The sequence below is a fragment of the Arabidopsis thaliana genome, chromosome 5 (assembly GCF_000001735.4).
Source record: "Arabidopsis thaliana chromosome 5, partial sequence".
In the NCBI taxonomy this organism is placed as follows: domain Eukaryota; kingdom Viridiplantae; phylum Streptophyta; class Magnoliopsida; order Brassicales; family Brassicaceae; genus Arabidopsis; species Arabidopsis thaliana.
This window is the reverse complement of record NC_003076.8, coordinates 5,386,479-5,405,261: the sequence shown is the minus strand read 5'-3', so window position 1 is coordinate 5,405,261 and position 18,783 is coordinate 5,386,479. Positions and strand designations below refer to the sequence as shown.

The window sequence follows — 18,783 nt, the reverse complement described above, 5'->3', positions numbered from 1 at the left end:
TCTTCTTCTTTTCATTATGGTTTTATTATTGGGCTTGTTAGACGTTTTTTGAAGGCCCGTTTAAGACCAAACTGTTTTTTTTTTTAATGCACAAACTGTTGCCAATAGAAAATTACAACAAAAGGCGAATCAGATTAGATCAGATATCATCTCTGTACATAAATGCTTACAAGATAAAGCAAAACAAATGTTACATATTGTTTCAAGATAGACAAAACACAGGGTTTTCAGTGCTGTGCATCAACAATGGTGTCTTTAGCAGAGGTTGTTTCAGGGAGTGATGTGGGTTTTGCTTCCACAGAAGAAGAGACTAGGAGATTCCTGAGCTCTGTGGTGATTGCAGTCTCTTGATGCAGAGATGATGAAGGAGAAGGAGATGCAGTATTGTTGTTGTAAGTGAAGACTCGCATCGGGTGATCAAATTTACAGCTTGGACCAAACTTGCAGATCCCATACCGAGAATAGAACACGCACAGTGGTTCTCCCTGTTTCAAACCAGCAACAAGAATTTACCAAACCACATAATGAGACTATAAAGGAAAGAATCTGAAGTCTTTTATTAGCTTACCGGGCGTAAAGGAAGGCCAACCGAGCTTAAGACACAATCAGGAGGAGGGGTTTGCCTGTCTCTAGGATGATGAAATTTGCAGACTGTTCCAAATTTGCAATCTCCTGTCTTCATGTAGAATTGGCATTCAGGTTGGCCTGGTCTTTCCGGGAATACATTCTCTCTAGGTAATGCATAGAACCCGAGCGGAACAGAATTTCCCGAATGAAACCCGGATGAGAAGAGACCTCCTTGAGATCCTGAAGCGAAACCAGAAGGATCTTGCAAACGAGGAGGGTTTGCAACAAAAGATGTTCTCGACCAAGAATAAGACGGTTGACCAGTTAGAGATTGAAGAGCAGAGTAAACCGGAGAGCCACGAACAGAAACCATCAAGTTGGTTGATTGAGTCTGAGGGTGATTGAATTTACAAGTTCCCCCAAATTTACATTGTCCAATTCTCAAAAAGTAAGAGCAATCATCTTCGTTCTGCAAACAGAACTCATGAGAGAGGCAAAATTTTACAAAGCAGTGGTGAGATTAGAAAGTTGAAATGTATACATACCGGACGTAGAGGATAGCTTAAGACATTAACTGATACACTTCCATCAATACCAGCTTTGTTCCTAGGATGATGAAACTTGCAAGTCACTCCGAATTTGCAGGTCCCTGTCTTCAGATAAAACTGCACAGACACAACAACAAAAATAGAAGCTTTGAGACAATGTGATAACTAGAAGACATTACTATGATAGTAATTCGAAACAGAGCTACCTCACATTCAGGCTGACCAATTCTTTCAGGGTATTCTCCTTTAATCCTTGCAGTTGCTATAACCTAGAAATTGGATACGAGACTATTCATCAGCTTGTAATCACACACACACACAGACCCTCAAAGCTACAAACTTTGAGTCAACAAGATACAGAGGAAAGAACAAACACAGAAACAGAGTCAGTACCAGTTTCCGGTCGTGAGGATGATTGAATCGGCAAGTTGAACCAAACCTACAAAGTCCAGTCCTTATATAATAAGCACAATCTGGCTCTCCGTGACGTTCCGGATAAGACCCATCAACACCCATTGTATCATCTGATCCCAAGTTCATTTGCCACATTGCATCTAAAATTCACAAACCCAACCAAAACCCCACAACAAAAATTCAAGCTGAGGTTTTTAAGATTGAATCAGAACATCAGAGAGGGAATAAAGGATGGTACTTTGGTTAAGCAATGGGGAAAGAAAAGTGCTTTCCCGAGAAATGGAATCAAAATCCATGGAGATGATGAAGAACAATGGCTGTGTCGGTGATTATTAAGCATTAAGAACACACCATAATTCTCTCACTCTAAGAGATTTTCCGATGGGAAGTCCCATCGTTTCTCTTGCTCCCAGGAATCGTCTTCCTCCGATTGTGGAGGGGTTAGAGGAAATGGCAATGCAGGAAGACATTAGAGAATTAGAGATCACGTCTAGAGAGAGAAAGCAGAGAGAGATTGGGAAGAAAGTGTTGCGTTCTCTTCTCTCCTCCACACAAAAGAAAGAAAAAAAACTAAAGAGATTCGGTAAGAAAAACGAATTCGAAAAGACTAAATTACCCCTTTTATCTTCATATTGATTCGGTTGAGGAGAAAGAATAATTTATTTCATAAATCCTGATTTGGTTAGTATGTATGATCATGAATCAAATAATAACAAGATTTTATTTGATCTCTAACCTGAATTTCGTTTCATTTATTCTTTTTTTTTTTTTGTTAACAAAAAAAGGGCTTATAATATTTAGTGTACGTATTAAAACAATTTTAGATCCGAACATGATGTATTTTCATTTATAGAGTTTTTATCTTTTCTTGATACGTATATGTGAACAAAATACTAAATTATGCATACTACGAAAATAAAGAGAGCTTAAGAAAGTATAAAATTAAGCATAAACTAGGTTAATTCATTCAGTTAATGGTTTTCATATCTCGAATATACTTCAAAATCTCCTTTAGGAGGAAAGTGTAAAAGAGATAACAAAAAAAAAAACTTGTGAAAGATGAACAAAGGGTAATATTGATGATATAATCGAATTTATTAGTTTAATCAATGAATAAACTCCAGAGCTGCGTAGTAGGCGACGAGCACAGGTAGAGAGACCAACATCCCAAATATCACCCTACATTTATCAAAATTTTAATTTAATTTCATATTACCATTTTCTTCTTAAATAGACTGAATTTTTAAAATTTGGACTTACGCTGTGCTTAGAACATCTGCATGTAATCCATATTCCTTAGCAAAAATGAACGAAGTAATCGATTGTGGCAAAGCAGCCTGTAAATTTCATATAAATATTAATGATATATTAAACTGAAAAATATAAAGTTAGTATCTTAGTGGATGAATGAATGGAAAATGATCTACTTTTTTTTTTATATACAAACTTCAGTAGAATTAGGGTACAAAAGGATAAAGTAGAATTTATGACCTGAATGATGGCTACGCGGAGGACATCACCGTGGAGGCCAAGGACAATAGAGCCGATGGCCATGGCCGCCGGTCCGGCAATAAACTTCAATACCATTCCCATCACAGTCAAGCTTGTTCCACATACTATCAACTTTTCTTGAAGTGCCATGAATATTCCTGCGTATATATGCATGTATTCACTGTTATCTCAATACTGATACGTAATCTTTACGTATAGAAAGATACTTGCATGGACATAAATAAACGTACCCATATTGAACATGGCCGTTCCTGTTCCTGCTTTTGACATTATAAGAATCGAACCCTCTAATATGCCCGGCAGCTCCAGATGCCATCTATATTTCCAATTAATTTCCATCAATTATTAGACTTAAGTCTTTATTTGTTAGCCAAGAGTATACAAAACACTAATCAAAACCCTAAACCCAAAATTCACACTAAAACAAATAAAATAGAAATTTGGTCAAAGACTCTAATATTCAGATTAAAATCATGATTAGTTTATTTGCATGTACATGTCACGTTTGCAAATTATGTTACCATGTTAAAAATGTCCTAGTCATTTGTCACATGGAAATATAAACGCAAATGCAAAGAAACAATCGTGACCTATATTTCTGTCAAAATTTTAACTATAGATCATCAGGCGCTACACAGAAAAGTAATAATTTAGATGGTTTAAACGTCAAACTATAGATATTTTTAGGCAATTTTAACGGTTGCCTCGGAGTAAGGGGTGGAATTAATGTAGTCTCCTGAGTCCCTGATCACACATACTAATTAACACTTTGTTAAACATCTTATAGGTACCAATATAAAGTTTAATTAAAGATTCATTTTTACCTGTTAGAAATAAAAGCCCATGCGATCCCAAGGATGCAAGAATAGCAATTTGGATTCGTTGCAAGCTTCAACCAAACGAGGGACATGACCTCAAGGAACGACTTCTCTCCCACAACCACAGTTTCTCTTTTTCCACTTTCGATATTGATGTTGTCTACTTGTACGTCGCTGATATTATTACTACTAAATCCGGCTTTTCTAAACTCTAAGACAAACAACAAGAGTGTGAGCCACACGATGGCTTGAAATACCGAGGATTGAACCACCAGATCAACAGCCTGTTGTCCGTACATTGCCTTAGCCAATGGCACACCAACGACAAGAGAGTTAGTAAGAGTGCATAGAGAGAAACTAGTAATGGACCAACAATAGCTTCCTTTGTTGCTATATTTGGCCCACAACGCTAAGACCGTGACTATGATGACCTTAGAGAGGACATCGGCCGCGATGAACCGGTAATTCATGTTGAACGGGTCGACATGGGCCGTGAACTCAATGGTGAAGAGCGGCAGGGTGAAATAGCAAACGAGACGGTTTATAGCATCACATTGATCACGCGTGAAGATGTGCCACCATTTCACAGAGCCATAGCCTAAGATTAAGGCTACATAGAGTGGAACCATTGCTTCGATTACCTTGTAAACATCTCCACAATTTATCATGGTTTTATCAGAAAAATAGAAATGTTGCAGTAGTAGCAAACGAAAGGAAAGAAAACAAAGCTTCTAAATTCGTTCGTAGATAGTAAATGTGTTACGATAGAGAAACCAACATGTTCATATTTATAGATAAATTTTTAATTGTTTTATTTGTTGTAGAAAAAAGATAGGTAATGAGATATCCATGAGTAATATTCAAACAAAAGTAAAGTTTAGATATAAATTAAACAATAATATTTTTTTCTTCGGAATATGATTACGAATATTTATAAATAATTTGGCTAAATTCCTATAGAATAGATACAATTGAAATTTGAGTCTAAATATTTAGATAAAAAAATTAAAATCAACCTCATATTTTTAGCCATTAGTTTAATTGAGAAACAAGAGAGTTATCGTTATCAATATAATTGACCAGACCGTGCCGTGGCATATGATTCTATTCCAATTGTTTCCTGTAAATAGTGAGTGTAGTGTTTGTGTATGACGTAAACATTTCTTTCAATATTTGACTATATTAATTAATGGTAATGTCGCAGAATAAAGAATGAGGTTGCAGCTTTAGCACCATAACTAGAAGATCGTCTCGACCAATATATGTTTTTGGCTGTCGTAACTCGTCGCCACAACACATGAGACTAACCAAATAATATATTTTCAATAATTTATTCGAAATATTTGCTTAATCGTTTTTTTCTTAATCTTAATATTTATATTTATTAACCACTTTCATAAAATGGGAGCAGAACTATGCTAGTGCATGTAATATAAGTAAAGTGCATGGAATAGTTTGTATATATGCCGAAATGGGTATTTGTGCCCTACGACCTGGCGATAGCAACCAATTTCATAACCGACAAAGAGAGATTTCTTATAAGAAAATGAATTTCACTTACTTATACCTAGTGATGATTTGAATGTTTCAATATATTCATGGTTTAAGAAATAACATGTCATGGGTTTTAGAATATGTTAATATATAGATAGATAGAGAAGTCTACAAATAACTTACTTACTTTTATCTTAAACCATGTTTTACGTTGTTTTTTATGTTTCGTTCGATAAAAAATCATATGGCCATGTCTTTCTTCTTTGTTAAAATATCAAAGAACCATATTATACTACGAGCTAGCGAAAAATCTATCATCGTGAGGATTGAGGAAGCCATTCAAGAACTACAAAAGTTTACAGAAAAATTTGTACCTCGTGCTCTTGTCCTTTCTTGCTAGACAACAAATTTATTATTTGCCTTCTGGACTCTAATATAATCACAACAACACATATTGCTAGGTGCAATATCATCATATTAGCACTTTTTAATTCTATGGTATATTTTTGTTTTGTAACCATATATATTGTCCATTCACAAAGTCTTTTCTATTACACATATTCATGATGAGAAAATTGATTTGATCTAATTACTAGAGAATCATGCAGAGGCATAAAATGATCTGGAAAGCATTTATTTATCATTTGATTTGATAATAACATTTTATGGAAACACCTATCTTTACCAAAGATTTGGAACAAATAGAAAAACATAAGCAAACAAATATATATAGTCGGACTAAAACAAAAACAAAAAGGGGGATTTGACTGATGGAACAAAAGTTAAAATCGGTGGATTAGAAATCTGTGAAAACGTGGAGGATGCTTATTCACTGGTGAAATTGAGGGATCATATATAAATATGAATAATAATGCTAGTAGAATAAGTTCTATTTATCACTTGATGATTACAAATCTATAATATGCTTTCAAATTTCTCTCCTGATGTGTTGATATATATTACAGTCTTTTTAATATCAAAAAGGTTTTTGTCTTCTCTCATTCATTCATTCATCGTTAATACTTTTGTTTTTGTGTGACATATTTTCATTATTCTTCTTGAATTATGTCAGAAATAGCTAGCTAGCACGATTGGAAAGTTTATTCAAAATCCATCTTATTTGTTTTGTACTTTTGACGTCATGAATATTATGTTGATGTTTTTTCCCAAACCACAAAAACAAAACAATCAAAGTTTTTCAGACCAGAAAACACTATATGTTGGGGTTTATACTGTTCTTCCTAAATTAGAGTTCGAATTCAAGAGTAGTGATCATATAACTTTCGTTTTCCTTTCAATCTTTCATAAACGAATCCAAGTACCAAGTTAAATGCATGGTTACGTATTATATACTATATATAAATGTAATCATGTTAATGTTACAAATCAAATCAGAAGAAACAAAGTTATACATAAAGGAGAGGATGTTTTGATTTTGGTCGAAAAGAAGTTCAACGTCAATCATTGAAAGAATGAAGTAAATAGCAGCCAATAGAAAGGGAAACCAAACTACAAACATATCAATATTACATAATTTTTTAAATATAATTAATTATCCATATCCACACACTAATCTTTCATTCAAATTCCATATTAAAAAAAAACACAGAAGAATTATTCTTAAAGGCAAATTTGTTCTTTAGACTTATGAAAAGAGGAAACTCCTCCAAGTGCAGGTGGAATAAATCCTCTGTTTGAAACGACTTCACTACTGTATTATTTCTTAATTTATTTTGTGGCTCACAATAATCTGTTCCTTCATTGCTTCGTCACTCAATATATGCTACAGCACCTACTTGTTGTACTCTTCTGCTTCACATCTCGTGTTTTTATTCTGGAAACATTCGTTTTTCCAGAGAAGAGAAGACGCAAGAACAAGTTTTCAACCATGGAGAATGGAGAATGATTTACTTTTAGCATAAAGTCCTCAAACGTATTAGCCGCATCAACAACACTCTTTGATGTGAACACAAGTCTTAAGTTACATGCAAAGTGTTACTTATTCATTAATTCTAGTATAGTTCTTATACTTTAGAACTTGAAGGGTACACCATAATAATAGCTAAAGAGATCAAGATCGGTGATTATAGTTATCAAATTTCCAAGAATATGTGAACACTTCATAGATTATGTAATGAACTAATGATTACAAAAAAAAAAAAAGTACAAAGGCAAAGCTAGAAACGACTTTTGAATCAGGAAAATCTCTCTGCAGGTTTGTTTGGTCCGGCGGGAAAATTTGATATATAAACCGAACCGGATAACATGAACCACCCGGTTTTTAAATTTTGCTGGTTCTTGACCACGACGAAGTCACTTGCTTAACAGGCTGGTTCTGCTTCGTGGTCTGGTTCTTTAAAGCTGGTCCAAATAATAATAAAATAATTAAAAGATGAAATTCCTTTCTTGCCCCTTTTGTTCTTCTCCTTTCTCCGTCTCTCTCTCTCTCTCTCTCTCTCTCTCTCTCTCTCTCTCTCTCTCTCTCTCTTCGACTTCTTCGTCTTCGTTTCTTCATTTCGAAGCTCTCTCTGTGTGTGATGGCGTGCCCTAGAAACTCCATAACATACAACGCCACGCGCTGCGCGTGCGGTATCGGTCAGCTACTAAACCGGAGCTCCGGGAGCTGCGAGATCTTCGGTTGGCCGTCAACAATCTCCACAGACAAAGATGTAAACTACAGCGTAATATCATTCGCCGAGACTTTATTCGCTTTCGATAGGATCCGTAAGTTCACGCAATCTCAAGCTATTTTCTTAGAAGCTACGCTCGTGATGCTTCTCTCCTGGTTAGTCTTTTGTTTCTTCCTGAGATTCACCAAACTCGGCGATGGTCGTAATGTCTGGTTTAATCTCCGTTGGTGGATTACTCGACTTGACGTCTTCTTCTCCACTAGACATTGGCTCGTTAGTGCTTTCTCTACTCTCATTGCTTTTGTCTCCATGAATTGGTTTCTTTTGAGTAAACCAATTAGGTTCCTGAATCTTGTAGGATGATCAACAAATTGTCAAGAAACGTAAAACAGAACTTGGTGGAACATTTTCTGTTGCGAGCTGGATTGTTTTCATTGGTTTATTCGCTGCGTGAGTTTGATAACTTCAGAATTTAGTGCTTCCTTTGGTTTTTGTTAACTTAGTCAGTTTCTTCACAGGCTGCTTTATCAAATCATAACCAAGAGAACAATTGAAGTTCACAATGTGAGAGCTACTGGTTCTCCAGATTTGATCTCATTCGAGAACGATTTGGAGTTTAACATCACCGCTGTTTCGGATATGAGTTGCTCTAATTTACGCGGTATTGGGAACGTGGTCATGGGTAATCCCGGGTTTAGCGAGTTCAAAGTTGCTGCTCTTTCTAGTTTAGGAAGCTATACTTGTAAGAATACAACTTCAGGACCAACAGTGAATTTCAAATGTACCAAATGTCGTCTCACCAACGATTACATATATATCTCGTGGCATTTCGTTGATCTTCCTGATTCGCCTGCTGCTGCTGTTGGATTTCAGTTTAACTTTACGTCTAAGAATGGACCTAACGAGAAGCATATGAGTTTTGTTAGTGGCACTCTGAGAAACGGAAGCATTCTCGATGAAAGTCCGGTTACTTTCCGTGGAACCGAAGGGAATATATTGAAGTTTAATCTGTTTCCTCGGATTTACCATCATTTGCATGATCTAAAGCTAATCCAACCTCTCTTTCACGAGTTTATCCCTGGCTCTGTTTACCGAGACACTACTCAGCTTCAGGCATCTATGGGAAGGTCAACAGATGGCATACTCAATACGACATTGTTCATCAACTATCTCTCTGCTTATATTGTTGAGATAGACCATGAAAATATACTCGGTCCTGGTAAGTAAATTTACTTTGTCCAATCACTTCTTGTGAATCATTCCAGTATGTGCAAGTAGAGAATACTAGAGTAGCTTCAGTTCTAACTTAAGTTTCTTTTTCCTTTTCTGGTTGCTGTTTAACAGTTAGCTTCCTTGCCGATCTTGGTGGTTTGTATTGCATCAGTATTGGCATATTTTTCTACCTACTAGTGCAGGTTTGAAACCTTTTCATCTCCTTTACTTAATGTTTATTGGTATTCATGATCTATGAATATAAGAAAGAGCATTAAGCATTATTAGCGGGTGTGTACTATAGTGTTTGAAAGTTTTCTAGTCCTTCCTAAGCATATCCTGATGGCGGTAAATTGGCTCTTTGAATAGTGTGAGTACAGGATCAAGAAGCTGCGAAATGAAGATACTGTTTTCAGGAAGATAAGGAATCGTCGTAAAGCTCTAGATCACTGGGATAAAGTAATTGTTTTCCCCTTTCTCTTTTTTGGTTTTTCTTCTTGCAATGGCTTCTTTTCTTATTACAAGTTGCTCTTTCAATAATCCTCATTTAGCTGAGAAGATATGTTGCATACACATGGGATTGCAGCATATTGGTCGATGATGCCATCAAAACGACAAAGGTATCAGGAATGTGTGGTTTAACGAGACCTCCAACATCTTCTAATAGCTCGGAACACGGGGAATCGATCATGGCGAACAAGAAGCCTAACTTAGGTATTGAGAAGGTGAGCTAACTATCTGTTTTTGGGTTCCCCTTTCCTTTTTTTTGACCCTTTTGAGTTGTTAATTTTCTCTTTTTATCCAGAATGTGATTTCACAACCTGCAAGTTTAGAACTGAGCTCTTTTGATTCGGCTTCTTCTCTGGCTCATGGAGATAATTTCTCAAATAAAAAGAGTATAACTCATCCAATTTCTCATAGTGAAGACGTTTCAATCCCTCCACCTCCTCCAATGGGTATGGCTTATAACTTAACATCCACATTGTACCTAGTGATTTATGATTCGGTAGCAGTAGCTATGTCATATGGTTTAGGTTTTAGAAGTAGAAGTGAAGAATAGATGTATCTCAATTGAGCTTAATTGGTTTATAATAGTAATATGATCTCAAACCTGAAACCTCCAACCACTACTGTCACTATTGCAGAGTTCATTGATGGATCTTCTGGTTCAGAAGTGGACGCAATGGATATCAAGAATAAATTTCAACTTCTTTACGACTACAATGTATTGCTTAGGGAAAAACTTTTAGAGACTCAGTCTTTGCTTAATACTTTGGCACCCAAACCAATAGCATCATCATCTTCAACCGTGGAACGCAGTGCCTAGAACAACGAGGTTGTTTGACATGTATTGTTTGTATACTCCCTGTAACTTCCACATTTATTGAACAAAGGAATGACTAATGCTTGTTGTATCTTTGTGAATATACCTAGTTGCTAATAGTAACAAATTTTCGCTTTTGATGATTTTACTATGGTAAAAGCGAGTAATAACCAGAAGTAAAAAAGCTAAGCAATAGATATTAATATCATCGAGTCAAAGCAGATGGGTTTCATCAGGTTACATTATTGAGTGTCTCAAAAACACATGCTTATAATTTAGATAAAAAGAGAAAATAAACATGATGATACTAAAAGAAAGAAAACGACTTGGGTAAATCTCTGAGACATGATAATATGCTTAGAAGTGATAAAGGAACCTAACCTCAAGAGATTGTTCAACTTCAAGCGCTAGAATTAACAGAATTCCAGAGCTGGACCCACTTAACCATAGCATCAGCAGCTTGCGTAAAGGCAGGATCATCTGAACCTAACTGCTCTTTCACCGCTTTAGCAAGCTCAATCACACAATCTTCAACTTTAAGCGCAGTCTCGGGCAATTTCAATGAATCGAAAAATGGAACACTTTTCTCCATCAGCTTCATTCCTTCCCATTTCTTCCTCAAACTCTCCACTGCATCTCCTCTCTCGTTTCTCCACACATAAGGCAGTCCGGTTTTCACACCATAACCCAAATGATCAGAGATATGTTTCAGACACATCCCACACCAAACATCTTCAAGTGTTTCCCATCTCACTTTCCCTTCTCCAGCCAATCTGAGTGCAGGCACCAAAGCTGGACCCACCAACTCGCGGTTAAAAGCAATGTTGATTCCGCTTATGGGTAGCATAGCCTTGGCCGGGACAGTCATAACCGCATCAACATATGCAGTGTTCCTTTTCTCTGTCTTGAGAGCTTGTGTTGGAGCATCAAGATCAGCTAGATTAAGCCAAAGCCCACAAGATGCAGCACAAGGGACACCACTTCTGAGGCTGAAAGGGTATCCACGGACAAAATCCGCTCCCTCGCAGTAAGGATCATAAAGGGTGTTGAAGAAGAGAGGCGTGGCTGGGTTTTCAAGGTTGATCACGTGCTGAGTAACAGCATCCACTAGGAACCCCTTCGGATCTTTAGCAGGGACACAATCATCATCAATAGAGACAATGTACTTCTTTTTAGATACGAGATAACCGAAATATCTGCAAGAATAGCCAGAGAACATGGTGGAATTGGATGCGCCCACAACCTTTTCCATGTCAGTCTTAGAGTAGACATCTACGTCAAAGCCTTCTGGTATGTTGAGTTCCTCCTTGAGCTCAGGATCTTTGACAACAATCAGATGGAATCCGGAGAAGAAAGGCCTCCAGCTGGTCAAAAACTGTGTAAGGTCAGCATTAAGAGCCCCAATAACAATGTCGACTTCATTCTTGTTTATCTCGGCCAAAGACATCTTCGAGTTTCAACAATCTTTTAAGCAGTTATGAGAGATCACTTTTAGGCTGATCTTCAAAAGCTTTCTTCTGCAGATACATAAAAACTTAAACTTTGTCAGAAAAACCTCCAAACAGAATCAGTCTAAACGAAACAAATTAAGGGCAAAAGCATCAGCCTTTTTAGATGAAATCACTAATCAGTGATTATTAGAGAATCATAATCTAATCCAAACACACGATCCCCATAGCCTCAAACCTAATCAAGAGATCTACTTTCTCAGTCAACTAAGGATCGCATGAACAGTACGGTCAAAAAACTGCTACAGATTGAGATCAACAAGCGGAACATAATTGTAAAGCGATTCGATCTACTATGATTCTGTTAACAATAAAAATAACATTTTATTCAAACAAAAGAGAGAGAGAGAGAAGCAATCGAACAATACCCAGAAAGAGTAAACGCATTAGCAGATCAAACCAAGCAATACCCACAAACAAAATTATATACTCATCAATGGATAAGTTTGCGAGAGATTGACCTGATTCAAGCTTTGGAGAGAATGCAACAGATCCGAGGATTTTTCGTCAGAGGGACAAACACAAATCGTGGGAATGCATTAGATTTATCGCGTTACTTTAGAAATTAGAATTGGTCCAAAAACGTTTCGCGCATTTGCTGCTGCGTCCCGCAATTTTCTCTTTGATCGTGCGTTTAAGTGTATCCAAAAAAGACTTCGATTCTAATCAATCAGAACCAACCCAAACCGAAGCTAACCGATCCGGTCTGATAAGTTTGCAAATTTCCAGGTTTTGATAACCGAAAGTGAAGTTATAATTCTACGAATGCATCATCAAACCGAACTATAAGTCTTGGTTTTCGCAATATGACAATTTTATAAGAACCAGATAAATTTATTCAAAGCCCGGTTAAGTTAAGCCATCACCTATTTTTTTCCATTGAAGACAAGTCTCTACAAAAACAGTGAAACTTAAACATTACAAGTTACATCAAAACAAGAAAGGTAAAAGAAAACACAAAAGTACTGTAAGAACCGTCTATCATCAAATGGGCTGTGTGCATTTCTTCTGAGAATGTCCAAGCAAATGACACCTTCCACATTGCACAATCCTCTTTGGTCTCTTCAAATTCTCAACCCGAACCACTTTCTTCTTCGGTCTACCTGGTGGTCTCCTCGTTTTTGGTGGTCGTATCCTCAAGCTCTCAACTCCTCCTCCAGCCTCTTCTCCTTCATCCTTCCACAAGCTTCTATCAGGAATCTCTCCAATCATCTGCGAATACGTCTGCTGATAGCTGGACACTGTGAAACACGGTTCTGCAAACAGATGCACATTCCGACCACACGAGATCAGTGCTGCAGCCGCGTGAGCACACGGCAATCCGTAAATCTGCCAACGACGGCATGAGCAATCCCGTGTCCGTATATCCACAATGTTGGTTCTCTCTGTCGACACAATCTCAAACTCGACCTCGTTCGCTCGTAAAACTTGGTAACACCGTGCGTCTGCAACCGCTTCTGTTATACGTCTCTCTGCAGATGGCACGAGTATTGAGTTCCATCCCATGCTCAACTCACGGCGGTTATCGAACCAAGACGATATTTGATGCCGGATATGTTCCATCATCTGTATGATTGGGAGTTCATGGCATTCGAGAGCCCAATTGTATAATACCTCTGTTATCCCTAAACCGAAATGTCCATACCGCACACCTTGGAAATATGCTACAGCCCAGAGATGCGGCAGGTAGAGTTCGAACCACTGAACAACATCTTGCGATATCTCAATCATTTCGTTAGACTTCGTTTCGAATTCCGCTGGTGTCAGCGCGTAAACAGCACTCCAGAAGATATTAACAAGCTTCGTGTTCTTGAATGTATCCCGGAAGTTTTCGCTAACATAACGGAGACAAAACCCATGGAAAGCAGTTGGGAAATGAGTTTCAACGGCTTCCACAACTGCGCTCTGTCTCTCAGAGAGTATCGTGAGCTTCGGCATGCTATCGGTATTCATCCCAAGAAGCTTCCTCAGCTCCGAAAGAAACCACGACCAGTTTTCATCGCTTTCATTATCGACAATAGCGATAGCCAAGGGAAACAAACCATCATCCGCATCAACAGCTGCAGCGCAGAGGATTGCACCCAAGTACTTCCCTTTAAGGTGTGCTCTATCCAATTCAAGAAGAGGCCGACAAGAACTGAAAAACCCGGAGATACATGCTCGATACGCAATAAACAACCGTTGGAAACAATTCTCAGGTCCCAAAGCAGAAACAGAAGCAAAACTCCCAGGATTGACTAATTTAATCTGCTCACAATACGCAGGAAGAAACCGGTACCCTTCCTCATAAGTCCCATGAAGCGCAGCCATACTCCGCTCTTTCCCACGCCAAGCCTGCATATAAGAAACCGCAACCCCATGCTCGTCACGTATATCCTGCAATATCTCCTTTGGTTTATACTGCGGATTATCTCTAATGCGTGCCTCTACTGATCTAGCAACCCAACCAACGGATGCTTGCTGATGATGGAGATCACGGACACCTTCACAAGTATGCTCACTATTAAGCGTCCTAACCGTAAATGTCTGAACACCTGGACATTTAGCAGCATGGATACGCCAAGGACAACCTTCTTTAGAGCATTTGGCTATGAATCGACTACGATCTGATTTCACAATCCGAAGATCAAAATGCAGAGCTATAGCCAAATCTTTCAAAGTTCTTCTGCAAGTTTCCACATCGGGAAACTCTTTACCAACTGCTAAAACATGTTCTGTAGCTAAAATATCGTCGGAATCTAAAGTAATTAGAGCTCCATCAGCCATTAGGCATTGCATCTGGAAAAGGGTTTCTTCGTCTCTGTGATTTCAATGCAAAATACTTATCAGCATCTCACAAGAACACACACTTGGTACATACTAGGAGAGACATAAAGAGGCAAAATCTCAGATCGCAACACAAAAAAAAATAACTAATTTCCATGCTTGGATCACAAGCTCAATTAACAAACAAAAAAGACAAACTTTAAGGAAATTAAAAGAGACCCATTTCCAAAATCAATAACATTTCCCAAAGATTTCAGACAACAATTCAAAGGGAAATTAACAGACAGCAACAAAACCTTTCCAGAAATTGGAAAACTACGGGGATCTTCGCGACAGCGACCGAATCAGGTTCGTATCGGACTCGGTGGCCTAACTCGGCGTTAAGCGACTGTAATTTGAAGCCGCTAGGGTTATCAGCGTCGGGGAGAGAAATTGCAGACGGCGACACAAAAAGAAATGAAAGGAGGAAGAGAGAGAGAGAGATGGGAAAGTGGAAAAGCTTAACTAAAGATGATGACACGTGTCAAATATGAAATGGTTAATTTTATTTTGTTGTATAGTAAGGGATAATACATTAATGTTTTGGAAACTTAGGATAAGAATACATTAATGTTTCAAAGGATTCAGCTCTCTTGATTCGGTATTATATCTAAAAAAAGTCATATGTATGTTTTATTAGAGGAAAAACAAATGTTTTGTTATAATTTTTGTTTTCAATTAAGAAATAAATATGTATGTATTGTGGTAATAAAATTGTCATCCGGTATGAAGAACACTTGTTGATAAATGATTAAATGGCCTCAAAGATGTTAAGTGTCCAACCAATCCCTGATCAGAGATTTTGGGTCATGTAATTAAAAGTAATTCACCCTTACTGTTCTAGTGTGATGGATATTTTTGATAGAGCAATTTACACTTATTCATGTTTGTTATCGCTATTTCTGATTATCTTTCACATGTATCCAAAGCGGATAAATCATTACAACTATAAACAAAAATTTTAAAAATATAAACAAAATTTTTTAAAATATAAGAACAACAAAAATGTAAAGTCATTTGGACGATAATAAATATATAACAAACTAAAACTAGATTTAAAATTAGATCTAAGAAAATGGGTAATAAGAATGGCTCTCCATGCTTTAGGGATATTGAACAAAGTAGCAAAACAACAAAAAATAGAATTCGTAAAAAACGAAGCAAAAAAAATCCACAAAAAAAGATCACCGGAGAAGTTTCATTGATCTTCATGTATTCTGATTGGCTTCAATTTGATCTCTTTTCTTTCTCTCTCCTTTTGCTTCCTTCCTCTGTTTTGTTTTCCTTTAACCATCTCCCAAAATACTCTTCCCTTTAACGTGGGTCCTTCAATCTTTTTGAAGGACCCCGCCATTGTCAATCACCTTTCAAAGGGATCTTTATTCTTTTTGGTTTTAGGCTATTTAGATTATTGAATTGATTTTGAATGATAATCATGATGAATTGTTTTCCGTGTTTCACTTCACAAAAGAGCAGAAACGCTCCATGCACGACGAACGAGACTAACGATGATAACGTTGAACACGACGAATTCAGACCACCTGGTACGTTTTTCAAATTTAGAAAAAAAAATATGTTAGCTTTCTTATCACGGAACTGTGAATTAGAAAACCTATTTTCTAAAAATGTTGTTTGGGGGGTTTGTTTGGTTTCAGTTGTTGCGACGACGAAACGGACTGAAGAAAGAGAACCTGCAGAGCAACAACCACCGGTGAAAACATTCAATTTCCGGGAGTTAGCGACGGCGACCAAGAATTTCCGGCAAGAATGTCTTTTAGGAGAAGGTGGATTCGGTAGGGTTTACAAAGGAACTCTTCAATCTACTGGCCAGGTTTGTTACCATACCAAAGTTCAAACCTCTGGATACAATTTTCGGAGATTTTCTTTGAAGTTGTTTTCTATTGCTTTGTGAGTGTAGTTGGTAGCTGTAAAGCAGCTAGACAAGCATGGATTACATGGTAACAAAGAGTTTCTAGCTGAAGTCTTGTCATTGGCTAAACTTGAACACCCGAATCTTGTTAAGCTTATAGGATACTGTGCTGATGGAGATCAACGGCTTTTAGTCTTTGAGTATGTCTCTGGAGGTTCCCTTCAAGACCATCTTTACGGTATAATTGAACTCCTTTCACAATGTTTTATGGAGATACCTTTAGGCTTGGTTTAGAGGCTGACAATGTATTTGATATGCAGAACAAAAGCCAGGCCAGAAGCCGATGGATTGGATAACGAGGATGAAGATTGCGTTTGGTGCAGCGCAAGGATTGGATTACTTGCACGATAAAGTTACTCCAGCGGTGATATACCGAGATTTGAAAGCTTCTAACATCTTGTTAGATGCTGAGTTTTACCCTAAGCTTTGTGATTTTGGTCTGCATAATCTAGAGCCAGGAACAGGTGATAGCTTGTTTCTTTCTTCCCGGGTTATGGATACTTATGGTTATTCAGCACCTGAGTACACTCGAGGGGACGATCTCACTGTCAAGTCAGATGTTTATAGCTTCGGAGTTGTGTTGCTCGAACTCATCACCGGTAGAAGAGCTATTGACACCACTAAGCCTAATGATGAGCAAAATCTAGTTGCTTGGGTAACACTCCATTAAACCTCTTCTCTATGAATCATCAAGTTGGGATCTTTTGAATGATATATGTTTTGGGTTTTGCGCAGGCACAACCGATATTTAAAGACCCGAAAAGATATCCGGATATGGCAGATCCTCTTTTGAGGAAGAATTTCTCAGAGAGAGGGTTAAATCAAGCAGTGGCAATAACATCAATGTGTCTACAAGAGGAACCAACTGCTCGTCCTTTGATAAGTGATGTAATGGTTGCTCTTAGCTTCCTTTCAATGTCTACAGAAGATGGTATTCCAGCCACGGTTCCAATGGAATCGTTCAGGGACAAAAGTATGTCCATTGCTTTAAGCAGACACGGTTCTTGTTCTGTAACTCCATTTTGTATTTCTCGGAAAGATGTAGGCAACAAATCCAGTTCTTCATCAGACTCGGAGGATGAAGAAGAAGAAAAGGAACAAAAAGCAGAAAAAGAAGAAGAATCAACAAGTAAGAAAAGACAAGAGCAGGAAGAAACCGCGACAGATTCAGATGATGAGTCTGATTCAAACTCCGAAAAGGATCAAGAAGAGGAACAGTCTCAGTTAGAGAAAGCCAGGGAGTCTAGTAGCTCATCCTCTGACTCTGGAAGTGAGAGAAGATCAATTGATGAAACAAACGCAACTGCTCAGAGCTTGAAGATAAGTTACAGTAATTATAGCTCTGAGGAAGAAGATAACGAGAAGCTAAGCAGTAAAAGCAGCTGTAAATCAAACGAAGAAAGCACTTTTTCGCGGTATGACAGCGGTAGAGATCACGATGATTCGTCAAGAAACACAAGCATGCGAATCAATAGTCTTGCTCATGATGATAAGGAGGAAGACGAGGAGGAGAATCATGAAACACGGAGCTATAGTGATCACGATGATTCGCCAAGGAACACTAGCATGCGAATCAATAGTCTTTCTCATGATGATGATGAGGAAGAGGAGGAGGAGAATCATCAAACTCGGCTTGAGCACATTCATAGCTCGAAATCTGAAGACCAAAGTGTTTATTCAGATGATGATGCCGGCGAAAGTGGTGAGTCGTCTTTGCATAGGATCGAAGCAAAGGAAGAAGAACATATTTCTTCTGACCATGATTAATCTTTTGCAACGAGGAAAAAAATGTTGCAACTTTTCGTTTTGGAACAAACCAATTTGTCATATAAGTCTAATATACATATCACATTTCTTTTGAGAAAATATGAAACTTAAACAAAAAAAATTATGTATATATCTTTAATACCGTATACAGTATTAGGAAGAAAATGTTTACAGTATATTATCCAACCATGTGTTTCCACAGTATTTTCCATTTAAAAGTTAGTTTACATATGACTAGTTCTTGCAAAAATACT

The 18,783-nt window shown here is 37.6% G+C and overlaps 5 protein-coding genes and 1 pseudogene across 13 annotated transcripts; 2 read left to right on the top strand and 4 right to left on the bottom strand.

The window, feature by feature from the left end:
- Positions 1–88: 88 nt before the first annotated feature.
- Positions 89–2,193, bottom strand: ZFN3 (zinc finger nuclease 3). Of its 4 annotated transcripts, none has more exons than NM_180710.3 (6): positions 1,768–2,193; positions 1,509–1,669; positions 1,322–1,384; positions 1,113–1,232; positions 569–1,036; positions 89–485 (listed from the first exon to the last, which is right to left on the bottom strand). In NM_180710.3, the coding sequence occupies exons 1-6, from the start codon at positions 1,823–1,825 to the stop codon at positions 228–230; spliced, it is 1,128 nt and encodes a 375-aa protein (NP_851041.1). In that variant the 5' UTR covers positions 1,826–2,193; the 3' UTR covers positions 89–227. The 4 variants fall into 4 exon arrangements, with proteins under 4 accessions (NP_851041.1, NP_974790.1, NP_001330309.1 ...); NM_121660.4 differs by having other exon boundaries at positions 115–485; positions 590–1,036; positions 1,768–2,059; NM_203061.2 differs by having other exon boundaries at positions 1,509–2,193.
- Positions 2,194–2,416: 223 nt separating this feature from the next.
- On the bottom strand, positions 2,417–4,662 carry PIN5 (Auxin efflux carrier family protein). Of its 2 annotated transcripts, NM_121659.5 has the most exons (5): positions 3,866–4,622; positions 3,272–3,357; positions 3,021–3,178; positions 2,790–2,866; positions 2,417–2,708 (listed from the first exon to the last, which is right to left on the bottom strand). In NM_121659.5, the coding sequence occupies exons 1-5, from the start codon at positions 4,525–4,527 to the stop codon at positions 2,636–2,638; spliced, it is 1,056 nt and encodes a 351-aa protein (NP_197157.4). In that variant the 5' UTR covers positions 4,528–4,622; the 3' UTR covers positions 2,417–2,635. The 2 variants fall into 2 exon arrangements, with proteins under 2 accessions (NP_197157.4, NP_001331598.1); NM_001343454.1 differs by having other exon boundaries at positions 2,465–2,866; positions 3,866–4,662.
- Positions 4,663–7,795: 3,133 nt separating this feature from the next.
- On the top strand, positions 7,796–10,718 carry AT5G16520 (uncharacterized protein). 2 transcript variants are annotated; one of them, NM_001343453.1, is made up of 8 exons: positions 7,796–8,256; positions 8,342–8,433; positions 8,502–9,202; positions 9,328–9,398; positions 9,565–9,654; positions 9,782–9,920; positions 10,001–10,151; positions 10,341–10,690. In NM_001343453.1, exons 1-6 carry the CDS (start codon positions 7,891–7,893, stop codon positions 9,794–9,796), a joined length of 1,335 nt encoding a protein of 444 aa, NP_001330214.1. In that variant the 5' UTR covers positions 7,796–7,890; the 3' UTR covers positions 9,797–9,920; positions 10,001–10,151; positions 10,341–10,690. The 2 variants fall into 2 exon arrangements, with proteins under 2 accessions (NP_001330214.1, NP_197156.2); NM_121658.4 differs by having other exon boundaries at positions 7,807–8,256; positions 9,747–9,920; positions 10,341–10,718.
- On the bottom strand, positions 10,689–12,686 carry RGP5 (Alpha-1,4-glucan-protein synthase family protein). 2 transcript variants are annotated; one of them, NM_121657.2, is made up of 2 exons: positions 12,396–12,507; positions 10,689–12,036 (listed from the first exon to the last, which is right to left on the bottom strand). In NM_121657.2, the coding sequence occupies exon 2, from the start codon at positions 11,964–11,966 to the stop codon at positions 10,920–10,922; it is 1,047 nt and encodes a 348-aa protein (NP_197155.1). In that variant the 5' UTR covers positions 11,967–12,036; positions 12,396–12,507; the 3' UTR covers positions 10,689–10,919. The 2 variants fall into 2 exon arrangements, with proteins under 2 accessions (NP_197155.1, NP_850831.1); NM_180500.3 differs by having other exon boundaries at positions 10,697–12,036; positions 12,489–12,686.
- A 192-nt stretch (positions 12,687–12,878) lies between these two features.
- MUG4 lies at positions 12,879–15,256 on the bottom strand (annotated as a pseudogene; the record flags this gene model as incomplete). 2 transcript variants are annotated; one of them is made up of 2 exons in its annotated part: positions 12,879–14,827; positions 15,090–15,256. The 2 variants fall into 2 exon arrangements; another variant differs by having other exon boundaries at positions 12,879–15,236.
- A 694-nt stretch (positions 15,257–15,950) lies between these two features.
- AT5G16500 (Protein kinase superfamily protein) lies at positions 15,951–18,738 on the top strand. The gene is made up of 5 exons (NM_121655.3): positions 15,951–16,376; positions 16,488–16,663; positions 16,751–16,940; positions 17,023–17,417; positions 17,498–18,738. The coding sequence occupies exons 1-5, from the start codon at positions 16,259–16,261 to the stop codon at positions 18,527–18,529; spliced, it is 1,911 nt and encodes a 636-aa protein (NP_197154.2). The 5' UTR covers positions 15,951–16,258; the 3' UTR covers positions 18,530–18,738.
- Positions 18,739–18,783: the final 45 nt, after the last annotated feature.